The sequence below is a fragment of the Bubalus bubalis genome, chromosome 9, assembly GCF_019923935.1.
Source record: "Bubalus bubalis isolate 160015118507 breed Murrah chromosome 9, NDDB_SH_1, whole genome shotgun sequence".
In the NCBI taxonomy this organism is placed as follows: Eukaryota; Metazoa; Chordata; class Mammalia; order Artiodactyla; family Bovidae; genus Bubalus; species Bubalus bubalis.
This window is the reverse complement of record NC_059165.1, coordinates 2,744,214-2,757,787: the sequence shown is the minus strand read 5'-3', so window position 1 is coordinate 2,757,787 and position 13,574 is coordinate 2,744,214. Positions and strand designations below refer to the sequence as shown.

The 13,574-nt window shown below is 39.3% G+C and overlaps 1 protein-coding gene across 15 annotated transcripts in view; it reads left to right on the top strand.

Annotated features, from left to right (window-relative positions):
• The window catches only part of FER (FER tyrosine kinase), a 479,416-nt gene that overhangs the window by 79,078 nt on the left and 386,764 nt on the right, over nucleotides 1-13,574 (top strand). For all 15 annotated transcript variants that reach the window (XM_044947250.1, XM_044947251.1, XM_044947249.2 and 12 more), the window contains one exon: nucleotides 12,652-12,825. In XM_044947250.1, the coding sequence (XP_044803185.1) occupies nucleotides 12,652-12,825 (174 nt within the window). The remainder of the gene's footprint in view (nucleotides 1-12,651; nucleotides 12,826-13,574) is intronic.

Here is a 13,574-nt window from a genome sequence, read left to right as displayed (position 1 = left end):
GCAGCAGGGCGGAGGACAGGAATGTTAACACAGAAACTGCAGGGGCGTAGGCACGCATCTCCGTACTGTAACTTACTGCTTTCTCTAAAATTTCCCAACAGGCCATCCCCGTGTTAACAAAGACCCGCTAGAGCTGGGTCAGCAAAGGAGTCCTGTGGGTGTGAGCCGCAGGGAGTTTGTAAGGTTGATGAGGGAGGTAGCTGAGCAGAGAACGGTCCCCGGGTGTTGGAGCTGGAAGGGACTGCGGGGATCTGGAATCCAGCCCCTAACTTTTGGTAGGACAGACTGCTGAGCTGATGCGATTTGCTTCTGAAGGACAAAGGTGACTCTGGCCAGCTAGTTATCTCTGTTCCTCAGAAGAACAACAAGAGTGACCTTTAAGTCCAAGAAGAACAAAAGCAATTGAGGGGCACTGAGTCTAGAAAACTGGACGAAGTATTAGAAAAGAAAAGGTAATGCGGTTTCCTTTGTAGCCTGCATCTGTGCTTAGACGTTTTTTTAAAGCTGTATCAGTGGCAGGCGGGGTCTTAGTTCCGTCAGTTCCTTAGTTCCCTGAACTCCTGCCCTCTGCTATGGGAGCTTGGAGTCGTAATCACTGGGCTCAGGAAGTCCCTGCTTAGACGTTTAGACTTGCTCTTTTTCAGTAGTAGCAGCAGTATTCTAGTAGTGCTGAGGTTTCCTTACTGCTGGACGAGTGAGCTGACGTGGGTCAGCGTATTTGGGACCAGTCTTTAGAACCCAGATACTGACTTTGATTGTGTTGATTATTTTGATTCTATTTTATTTTAAAGTGTTTGATAATTGTTTTGCCTACCTAGTGTTTTTATTCAGGATTTGTTTTTATTATGTTAAGTGTTTGATAATCTGAGAATTTATACTACTTGAGTAACAGGGTCTTCAAAGTTTCAGCCCTTCCGTTGTTATAAAGATGGGGTTCCCTTTGTAGCTCAGTCAGTAAAGAATCTTCCTGCAATGCAGGAGACCCAGGTTCAATCCCTGGGTCACGAAGATCCCCTGGAGAAGGAAATGGTAACCCACTCCAGTATTCTTGCCTGGAGAGTCCCATGGAGAGAGAAACCTGGCAGGCTACAGTCCATGGGGTCTCAAGAGTCGGACATGACTTAGCGACTGAACCACCACCTATTAAAGAGAGAAGCTGAAATTCCCCTGATGTTAAAGGATGTACTTAACTCAGATGACCCATTTCTTGCTGACTCATTAAGTAAACTCAGTCCTTTGGTTCTTTAAAAATATCCATCAGATGAGATCATATCTGTAGACATTTCTGGATACTGGGATATAAACCATGAAGAGAAGGAGACTAGTCAATACCTGCTCTGTTTACAGGGAAAGAAACTGTAAATGCTGTAAGAAAAAAAGATATCCAGAAACTCATCAAAATAAATTGTACAGTTGATGGTTTCATATATGTAATCAGTTTATGAAAATTATTACAGTCATTATAAAACATTTGAATGTCCCAAGACTGCTGACTCAGATATGGTTCTGATTGTTGTTGTTCATACACTAAGTCGTGTTTGATTCTTTGTGATCCCAAGGACTGCAGCACACTGGGCTGGACAGGGGTCCTTCACTATCTCCTGGGGTTTGCTCAAACTCAGGTCCATTGAGTCGGTGATGCCATGCAAACATCTCATCCTCTGTCGTCTCCTTCTCCTCCTGCCCTCAATCTTTGCCAGCATCAGGGTCTTTTCCAGTGAGTCAGTTCTTCAAATCAGGTGGCCAAAGTATTGGAGCTTCAGCTCCAGCATAAGTCCTTCCAGTGAATATTCAAGGTTGATTTCCTTTAGGATGGACTGATTGGATCTCCTTGCTGTCCAGGGGACTCACAAGGATCTTCTCCAACACCACAGTTCAAAAGCATCAATTCTTCAGTGCTTAGCCTTCTTTACAGTCTTATTCTCACATCTATACATGACTACTGGAAACACCATCAGTTTAGTTCAGTTCAGTTCAGTTGCTCAGTCGTGTCCAACCCTTTGTGACTCCATGAACCGCAGCACTCCAGGCCTCCCTGTCCATCACCAACTCCCGGAGTTCACCCAAACTCATGTCCACTGAGTCGGTGATGCCATCCAACCATCTCGTCCTCTGTCGTCCCCATCTCCTCCCGCTTTGACTATATGGACCTTTGTTGGAAAAGTGATATTTCTGCTTTTTAATACACTGTGTAGGTTTGTCATAGCTTTCCTTCAAGGAGCAAGCATATTTTAATTTCAACGCTGCAGTCACTGTCCGCAGTGATTTTTGAGCCCAAGAAAATAAAATCTGTCATGGTTTCCATTGTTTCCCCATCTGTTTGCCATGAAATAATGGGATGGGCTGCCTTGATCTTGGTTTTTTGAATGCTATGTTTTATGCCAGCCTTTTCACGCTCCTCTTTTACCCTCATCAAGAAGTTTTAATTCCTCTTCACTTTCTGTCATTAGAGTGGTATCATCTGCATATCTGAGGTTGTTGATATTTCTCCCGGCAATCTTGATTCCAGTTTGTGCTTCATCTAGCCTGGCATTTCACATGATGTACTCTGCATATAAATTAAATCAGCAGGGTGACAATATACAGCCTTGATGTACTCCTTTCCCTATTTTGAACCAGTCCATTGTTCCATGTCACGTTCTAACTGGTGCTTCATGACCCGCATACAGGTTTCTCAGGAGACAGGTAAGGTGGCCTGGTATTCCCATCTCTTTAAGAATTTTCCACAGTTTATTTTGATCCACAAAGTCAAAGACTTTAGCGTAGTTAATTAAGCAGAAGTAGATGTTTTTGGAATTCCCTTGCTTTTTCTGTGATCCAGTGGGTGTTGGCAATTTGATATCCAGTTCCTGTGCCTTTCTACACCTAGCTTAGTTCTCAGTTCACATACTGTTAAAGCCTAGCTTGAAGGATTTTGAGCATAATCTTGCTAGCATGTGAAATGAATGCAATTGTACAGTAGTTTGAACATTCTTTGGCATTGCCTTTCTTTGGGATGGAGTGCAAACTGACCTTTCCAGTCCTGTGGCCACTGCCGAGTTTTTCAAATTTGCCGACATATTGAGTGCAGCACTTTCACAGCATCATCTTTCAGGATTTGAAATAGCTCAACTGGAATTCCATCAGCTCCACTAGCTTTGTTTGTAGTGATGCTTCCTAAGACCCACTCGAATTCACATTCCAGGATATATGGCTCCAGGTGAGTGAGTACACCATCATCGTTATCTGGGGCATTAAGTCCTTTTTTGTATAGTTCTTCTTTGTAGTCTTGCCACCTCTTCCTGATATCTTCAACTTCTCTTAGGTCTTTGCCATTTCTGCCGTTTATTGTGCCCGTCTTTGCATGAGATAGTTCTTGGTATCCCCAGTTTTCTTGAAGAGATCTCTAGTCTTTCCCATTCTGTTGCGTTCCTCTTTCTTTGCATTGTTCGCTTAAGTAAACTTTCTCGTCTCTCCTTGCTGTTCTCTGGAACTCTGTGTCCAGTTGCGTATTTATTTCTCTTTCCCGTCTCTTCTTTTCTCAGCTATTTGTAAGGCCTCCTCAGACAACCACTTTGTCTTCTTGCATTTATTTTTCTTTTGGAGTTTTGATCACGGCCCCCTGAGCAATGTTGTGAACCTCTGTCCATAGTTCTTCAGGCACTGTCTACCTGATCTAATCCGTTGAATCCATTTGTCATATCCACTTTATCATCATAAGGGATTTGATTTAGGTCATACCTGAATGGCCAGTGGTTTTCGGTACTTTTTTCAATTTGAGCCTGGATTTTGCAATAAGTTGCTCATGATATGAGCCACAGTCAGCTTCTGGTTGGGTTATCCATTAAAAAAAAATTTTTTTTTAACATTTTCTGTAGGTGAAAGTTGTTAATATTTTAACATCTAACATTAGGTGAATGCTTAGCGCTGTTCAGTGCTTCATTTAAGGCCTTGTAACAAAGTGAAGAGGAACTAAAAAGCCTCCTGATGAAAGTAAAAGAGGAGAGTGAAAAAGTTGGCTTAAAGCTCAACATTCAGAAAACTAAGATCATGGCATCTGGTCTCATCACTTCATGGGAAATAGATGGGGAAACAGTGGAAACAGTGTCAGACTTTATTTTTTTGGGCTCCAAAATCACTGCAGATGGTGATTGCAGCCATGAAATTAAAAGACACTTACTCCTTGGAAGAAAAGTTATGACCAACCTAGATAGCATATTAAAAAGTAGAGACGTTACTTTGCCAACAAAGGTTCGTCTAGTCAAGGCTATGTTTTTTCCAGTGGTCATGTATGGATGTGAGAGTTGGACTGTGAAGAAAGCTGAGGGCCGAAGAATTGATGCTTTTGAACTGTGGTGTTGGAGAAGACTCTTGAGAGTCCCTTGGACTACAAGGAGATCCAACAAGTCCATCCTAAAGGAGATCGGTCCTGGGTGTTCTTTGGAAGGACTGATGCTAAAGCTGAAACTCTAATACTTTGGCCACCTCATGTGAAGACTTGACTCATTGGAAAAGACCCTGACACTGGGAGGGATTGGGGCAGGAGGAGAACGGGACAACAGAGGATGAGATGGCTGGATGGTATCACTGAGTCGATGGACGTGAGTTTGAGTGAACTCCAGGAGTTGGTGATGGACAGGGAGGCCTGGCGTGCTGCGATTCATGGGGTCACAAAGAGTCGGACATGACTGAGCGACTGATCTGAACTGAACTGAGAAACAGTAAATAGCATTGTTGATATTAAACAGCCTGGTTTGCATTTGACTTATGTGGGAATACTTCTGTATTTCACTATTAAATTCTCATTTTTGAAATTTCCAAAACTGATTATAAGATCAGTCGGTCCAGTCACTCAGTTGTGTCCGACTCTGTGACTGCATGAACTACTGCACATCAGGCCTCCCTGTCCATCACCAACACCCGGAGCTTGCTCAAACCCATGTCCACTGAGTCCGTGATGCCATCCAACCATCTCATCCTCTGTTGTCCCCTTCTCCTCCCGCCTTCAATCTTTCCCAGCGTCAGGGTCTTCCAATGAGTCAGCTCTTTGCATCGGTGGCCAAAGTATTGGAGCTTCATCTTCAGCATCAGTCCTTCCAATGAATATTTAGGACTGATTTCCTTTAGGATTGACTGGTTTGATCTCATTGCAGTCCAAGGGACTCTTGAGAGTCTTCTCTAACACCACAGTTCAAAAGCATCAATTCTTCAATGCTCAGCTTTCTTTGGGGCTTCCTTTGTAGGTCAGTCGGTAAAGCATATGCCTGTAATGCGAGAGACCTGGGTTCAATATTGGGTCAGGAAGATCCCCAGGGGAAGGAAATGGCAACCCATTCCAGGATTCTTGCCCAGAGAAACCCATGTGCAGAGGAGCCATGGGATTGCAAAGAGCCGGACATGACTTAGCGCTGTCTTTCTTCTTTCTCACATCCATATATGGACTACTGGTAAAACCATAGCTTTGACTAGACAGACCTTTGTCAGCAAAGTGATGTGTCTGCTTTTTACAACGCGGTCTAGGTTTGTCATAGCTTTCCTTCCAGGAAGCAAGCATCTTTTAATCTCATGGCTGCAGCCACCATCTCCCGTGTTTTTGGAGCCCAAGAAAATAAAATCTGTCACTGCTTCCTCTTTTTCCCCTTCTATTTGCCATGGAGTGATGGGACCAGATGCCATGATCTTACTTTTTGAATGTTGAATTTTAAACTAGCTCACTCTCCTCTTTCACCCTCATCAAGAGTCTCTTTAGTTCTTCTTTTCTTTCTTTTTTTTTTTTTTCTTCTTTTCTTTCTGCCATTAGAGTGGTATCTCTGTATCTCTGAGGTTATTGATATTTCTCTTGGCCATCTTGATTCCAACTCATAATTCATCCAGCCCAGCATTTCGCATGATGTACTCTGCATAGAAGTTAAATGAGCATGGCCAGAATATTGGAGTGGATAGCCTTTCCTTTCTCCAGGGGATCTTTCCAATTCAGGGTTTGAACCCAGGTCTCCCACATTGCAGGCAGATTCTTTACCAGCTGAGCCGCAAGGGAAGCCTGAGAATACTGGAGTGGGTAGCCTATCCCTTCTCCAGCACATCTTCCTGACCCAGGAATCAAACCAGGGTCTCCTAAATTGCAGGTGGATTTTTTACCAGCTGAGCTATGAGGGAAGCCCCATACTTTTTTAGAGGTATTTTATTGATAATTGGCTAATAATAACCATGTGTTACATGGTTATTGGCCTCTTTGAATTTTCTATCTGTAAAAGTTAGGATTCAGTCAGGAAAACAAAACTTATACCAGGTACTTCAATAAATAGGGTTTAATTGGGAGAAATATGTTCAAAGGTTTTTGAAGGTCTAGGAGTGAACAGAGGAAGGTGAGGCAACTCAGAGATTAGTAACTCCATGGAGCCTCTGCCGTCTGGAAGCCCCAAAGGGCTGAGGAAGGCTCATTACAGTCAGCAAGAGAGACAGACGGAGGAAGAAATCTGAGCAGAGAGAGGTATACATCCAGGTTTCTCCCTTCTTCCCGCCTCTCCATCTTGTGCCAGGACCTCCAGTTGCACAACAAAACCAAAAGCCAGTTAGCAGGAGGACGCCTGGGAAATACAGTTTGCAGAGATCAGGTTCTAGCTGGTAAAGGACTGAGAATGTGCCTGTGAGCAGAAAGTGGGATGATCTGTGTGCTATCTCTTGAAATGTCGGTTTTACTAAATTGAGTTTATCTTTAAAAGAAATAAAGGAGCCACTTCATTTATTTTCAGATCAATTTCATCTTAACTTATGGTGATTTCTCTTTTCTAATTATAGATCTTATGTACTTTATTTCTTTTATTATTTCCTTTGTCATTGCTAAGCTCTCCTTTTTAATGCTATCAACATTATTTTTTCTATTTTTAATTTATCTAATTCATAAATATTTTAAATTTTTTCTTTTCAGTTTCTCCTGTGTACTTTCCTTAGTTTTACATTGTTCTCCATTTTCTAACTTCTAAACTTGAATTTTAATAAACATTTTTAAACTTTTTTTTACTTAGAAATAGAAGTAAATCTTTGAGCAAATTGAGCTATATATCATGGATCTTGATAGTATTTTACTGACTGTTATTTCCAGGATTTCTTTTAGATTAAAAATTTGTTTTGGCCTGTGCATTTTGTAGAAATGATTTGATTTTTTCCTTTAAAAAATTCTGATTTTTTTTTTCTTTAACTGAAAGAAGCTAGATACTGGAATTAGTATGCCCTATTTCTATTTTTGAGAAAATTTATACAAATTTTTATAGCCTGCTATTATCTAATTTTTAAAAATATTCTTCTAAAAATAGATATTTTCTAGATCTATAGTATATAGAGTCTTATAATGATATAGAGTCTTATATATATGATGAGTCTTATAATGATATAGAGTCTTATAATGATAATGATAGATCAAACATATTAATTACTAAATTTCTTGTTCAGACTCTGTATTATGAATTTTTTTGGTTTAGTCTATCATAGGTAGAGATGAGTATATTTAATTCTCTCACCACTTTTGATTTATCATCACGTTCCCTGATTTTTGCTTTTTGTTTGGATGCATTGATTTCTAGAATGAGAAGAATCACAACGGTTATATGTTATTGTGAGTGATATTCTTTGGCATCATACTTTGCCCTTCCTTGTTTTATATTTTGTGTCTAAAATTCAGTTTTAGATCATTTGAGTATAATGACTGTTGAATTTTATTGTTCATATTTTTCTGGAGTGATGTCCCCTACCATTTTTTGTTGATGTTACATGTTTTTTTACTTTACTGATATTTGTTATTTATAGTGTACAATGAAGTCTTTCCCCCCTGATTTGATAATAATTTTCCTTCTTGTAGATGTTTAACAGGTAATATTTTTATGTACTGCTTAACAGATGTTGTTATTTTTATTTTGCAGCTTATTTTTATTTTGAATCATTTAAAACTTTTAAATTTTCTTTCCTTTTTTAGTGGACAATGTTATCTTTCTTTAAAAATTATTTTTGTGACAGAGGAAGCCTGCAAAGTCTGCCTTTTTAAACATTCACTTGTTTAATTTTTGAAGCTTAAGAATTATAAGCTTAAATCTGTATCTCTTTATTTATAAACTTTCTAGTTAATGCTGTCTATTGACTTATATATGGAAGGTTAAGAAATGAATATACTTCTTATCAGTCTCTCACTCTTGATTTTTGTTAGTATCCTTTGGGATTTTTGTCTAGTTTATTATAGTTAAATTATTCCTACTTTCATATTTTGTAGCTCTTCTCTGAAAAGTTAATATACTTATATTCTATTCTGTAAACTTAACCACAGTGGTTTTATTTTCAAGTTCTATTATTCTTTGCCTGTGATTAGATTTTGTAAAATTAAACCAGTTATTTTTACTTTTTTTTTTTTTTTTTTATTTCTTACTCTATCTGTGGCTTTCAGCATCAGTGACTCTGACTGCTGGTAAAATTCCATTATGAGGAACATTATTAATCATTTAAACAGGATTCTGTATAATAAAGCAATTTGAATGTCTGCAGATGGCCTGCAGATGAGATGATTATTTTGTTTATTAGGTTATAAGGAATTATCTTCCAGAAATTATCGTAATCAACAAATATTTTATGCTTTGACCAGTGCTGTGCCAGAACTAAAGAGCCATATCTGCAAAGTGCTGTGTCAGTTTTACTATAAATGTTGAAACGCATCCTTTTTTGTTTCTTTATCAAGCATCTGTTACCATTTTACTCATATCTCTATATAACAAACGTTCCAGCCACGTGTCTAATTCTCGTTACACACCACCCAAACATTTTCTTGCCCGCTAACTCATTCCTTTTAGGCCAGTACTTCTTACTGTATTATGTGCTGCTCTGATCCCTAGCTTGTTTTATCAGTTGAAGATAGACCTGTTAAGTTTTCCCTCCCCATCATAATTGGCACTGCTTCATGCTGTCTAACCCAGGGATCAGACCCAGGTCTCCCACCCCACTCCAGCATTCTGGCCTAGAGAGTTCCATGGACCATATAGTCCATGGAGTCTCAGAGTAGGACACGACTGAGCGACTTTCACTCACTCACTCATGCTATCTAATTCCAGTTTGAAACAATTTAAAAAAATCTTTTAGTGGCATATTTTCACTTCATGGTTTTATATCACCATTAATACATAAAATAGTGAACAAGGAGACACAGTACTAACCCTCATGGAGCTTCCATTGTAGTTGGGGAGATCTTAAAAAAAAAACAAACCAGATATACACACAAATAAATAATTATTTTAAGTGCTCAGATAGAGAATAGCAAGGACGAGACCTGCATGAGATTTAGCTGGTTCCTAATTGAAGAGACGGATCTTGCCATGTGAAAGAGAGGATAAGCTCCCAGGAAGAGAGAATGTTCAGGAAACTAAAGGCCAGCACTCCTGGAATTTATTCAGCTGGGTAGAAGATGGCAAAACAGAAACTGAATGGATAGATTAGCTCAGATCAGTCGCTCAGTCGTGTCCGACTCTTTGCGACCCCATGAATCACAGCACGCCAGGCCTCCCTGTCCATCACCAACTCCCAGAGTTCATTCAAACTCTCGTCCATCGAGTTGGTGATGCCATCCAGCCATCTCATCCTTTGTCATCCCCTTTTCCTCCTGCCCCCAATCCCTCCCAGCGTCAGGGTCTTTTCCAAGGAGTCAGCTCTTCGCATGAGGTGGCCAAAGTACTGGAGTTTCAGCTTTAGCATCATTCCTTCCAAAGAAATCCCAGGGCTGATCTCCTTCAGCATGGGCTGGTTGGATCTCCTTGCAGTCCAAGGGACTCTCAAGAGTCTTCTCCAACACAACAGTTCAAATGCATCAATTCTTTGGCGCTCAGCCTTCTTCACAGTCCAACTCTCACATCCATACATGACCACTGGAAAAACCATAGCCTTGACTAGACGGACCTTTGTTGGCAAAGTAATGTCTCTGCTTTTGAATATGCTATCTAGGTTGGTCATAACTTTCCTTCCAAGGAGCAAGCGTCTTTTAATTTCATGGCTGCAGTCACCATCTGTAGTGACTTTGGAGCCCCCCAAAATAAAGTCTGACACTTTTTCCCCATCTATTTCCCATGAAGTGATGGGACCGGATGCCATGATCTTCGTTTTCTGAATGTTGAGCTTTAAGCCAACTTTTTCACTCTCCACTTTAATTTTCATCAAGAGGCCTTTTATAGCGGATACGTAATTTGAGACACTTTAGGTCTTAGAAGGAAGTTTGGATTTTCCTTTAAATGAAAAGGGAAGCCTGTATATGGTTTTAATGCAGGGGGATGGCAGTTTCTTTTGCTACTTTAAGGGGAATGGTGTGGAAAGGAGCATCAGCAGAAGAGAGGACACCAATTAGGTCTAAACCAGAGACAATAAAAACTTCCAAAAGGGGTGGTGGTGACTATGAAGAGAAGTGGGTAGATCTGTGGTGGCCTTTGGAGGGAGAATCAGAAGGACTTGCTGATGGATTGTTCATGTTCAAGGGTTGCTTCAGCTTCAGAAGAGAAGGAGTATTTTTTAGCCTTATTAGGTTGTTAGTAGGATTTCCCTGGTGGCTTAGACGGTAAAGCGTCTGTCTACAATGTGGGAGACCTGGGTTCGATCCCTGGGTCAGGAAGTTCCCTGGAGAAGGAAATGGCAACCCACTCCAGTACTCTTGCCTAGAAAATCCCACGGACGGAGGAGCCTGGTGTCCATGGGGTCGAAAAGAGTCGGACACGACTGAGTGAAGTGGGATCGAGCAGATTTTTGTTAAAGATACAAGATAATGGAAAGTTCTGATAAAAAGCATAAGGAGTTTTCTAATCACAGAGCAGGAGTTTTTGACAGTACAGGATTCTATAGATTGTGCCCTGGGTCAAAATGGGAAATATTGAGGTCAGTCTGGCTTTGACAGTCGTGGTGATAATATATTCCTCGGGAGGTTTTGACTTTTCCACAGTAACTACAGTGAACAGGGCTGTTAGACAGGATGAGATGTGCTGTCCTGCGAGGTGGAGGGTAATCTGACCTACTTGTATGACCTTTAACCTTAGCTTCTAAGAAGACTTCTCCCTAGGCTGCAAGGACTCCTACATAGAAACACAAAAAATTTTTGCTACAAAGCACTTAGAGAATATTTGTTTTTTGAAGATAGAGGATATTTATTTTTTGAGAAAGAAATTGATTCTTCTCACTTTATTTTTGGTAGCCTTAACATTCTGCACATGCTATATAGAATGTTTTCCTAACCCTCTATTTCTTAGAGTGAAAATATCATGAAAAAGGCAGAGCTACGGCAGTTACTAGGCAGTCTAGATTATATTTTAAATCCACATTTGTATAGTTTTTTGTTTTCATCTTCCTTAAATTTTATATTTCAATGGAGGAGCTATGTCAGTTTTAAATGGCTTTATGGTATCAAGAGCTTCTTAGTACTCAGGGTTTTGAATTTGAAAGTAAATATGATGAGTTTGTAGGCTACCTGTCTTATTTTGTGTTTGTAAAAGCAACTGAAATTTTACAACTAAAATGACCTTTTTCCCTAAAGAAATGTCCTCAAAGATTACTTTTTTAAAAAGAACATATACTGCAGTGTATCAAACGCAAGAATACCCAGTTAGACCCTGGAGAGTTCTGACTGTGACCACGAATTTGCTTCCTTTAGGCTAGCCTATGATTTAGATACTTACTAAATTTTGTTTTAGGATTACCTTGGAATACTAACAGTAATGAAATTAATTCTGTTCATTCACAGATCAAAAGTAATAGTGTAGAAAAATTACTTTTGAGAAATATCCAAACATGCCTTGTCTATTTTTTTGTGTGTGTCTTTAATATGGATCTTCTCTGACCAAACTAAACTTGTTTCTGAATAGGATTTTGAAGACCTATAGTGAAGAGCATTCTTCTGTTGCTTTTTCCCCAGTACTTATATGCTAGAAAGGCTAATAACAAATGACTTGTTCTTCCAGCTGTAACTATATGCCCACTTGTCCCAAACCCAGCATGATGTGTGTCTGCTGTTGAAGCAATGTGTTACGCTAGAACAAAGAATGGTTTCTAACTAATTTATTAAGAGAAGAGAAAAGATAGAAATCTAGAGAAGTCAAGTATTTAAGACATAGGCAGCAAAAGAAGAGCAGGTATAAAGATTGAGAAGGAATTTGTAGAAAGGGAGGAAGGCAGGTCAGTATGTTGGAAGAAAAGAGGCCGTAGGAACCAGCAACGAGAGTTTCAGGAAGTGTGAGTCAGTGGGATCAGATGCCACAGAGAGACAGGTTACAGTGAAGATGGGTAAGCTTCTGTTGCATTTGACTGTTGGGAAGTGGTTTCCTTACTGAGACAATGGAAGAGTGTGGGCAGAAGCAATACATCAGTGTTGGAAAACAGACAAGAAGTGATACAGTGAAGACTGCAAGAGTGGGCTCTCCATGAGCCCCTCAGTCCTGTCCTGCTGTTCTGCACACTCTCTGCTTACTGAATTTTGAAGCGTTTGTGCTTGAATTTAAAGATGTTGTATACAAAACATTCATATAGCTTATTGCATAATTGCCAGAAACCTGTTATTTTTATATTAGTGTAATAATTTGTGTAAAACTAAATGTTTAAAGTTCCTGAACACAGTGAAATGGAAGTCTCTAATACAAATGCTAATTTTGTTTCTTATTTTTTAAAAAGTCTTGGCTACTTATGATTCAGCAGACGGAACAGCTCAGCAGGATCATGAAGACACATGCGGAGGACCTGAATTCTGGGCCCTTACACAGGCTCACCATGATGATCAAAGATAAGCAGCAGGTGAAGAAGAGTTACATAGGTGTCCATCAGCAGATCGAGGCAGAGATGATCAAGGTTTGTCTTCCCACTCTGGGATTCTTTCTTTAGTGTGAGTTGTAGATTCACTGAGATGCTATATCCTGTTTGACTTTAAAAAGTGTTTAGTCACTATTTACTGTAAGAAATAGATTTCAATGTCTCTAATAAGTAGTATCTTATTTTTATTGAATATAAAACATGATTAATAAGATATGTGATTATATATTTGCACGAAAGAAATGCTGCCAAAATAAATTAGTTGGGATACTTCTAAATTTTCTTCACAACTGGTGTCTGTCCCTTCTGCCTAACTTTTTACAGTGGTTTTAATTGTGAAAATTTGCAAGTGTACAGAAGAAGAGAGAAGAATTAAATGAACTCCCATTGACCGGTCCATCCACCTAGTCAATATTTTGGTTTGTTTTTTTCATCTGTACTCTCACCTACCTTTCTTCTACATTGGATAATTTTATAGAAGATTCCAGTTTTTTACTTTTATCTGTAAATATTATTTATTGCTAAATAATTACACTTTAAAACTATTTTATGAACTCACCGAAAAATAAAGATAATTCCTTAATATTATTAATTATCCTGATTGTGCTCAAATAATTGTTAAATGTTATTTTTGCAGTTGGTTCATTTGAATCATGATCCAAACCTGGCTTATACATTGCCTTTTAATGATCTCTTTTAATCTGTAGGTTCCCCTTGCCACCCCGCTTTTAAAATGCTGTGCATTTAAAGAAACTGGGTAACTTACTCAATAGAATTGAATTCTTTCA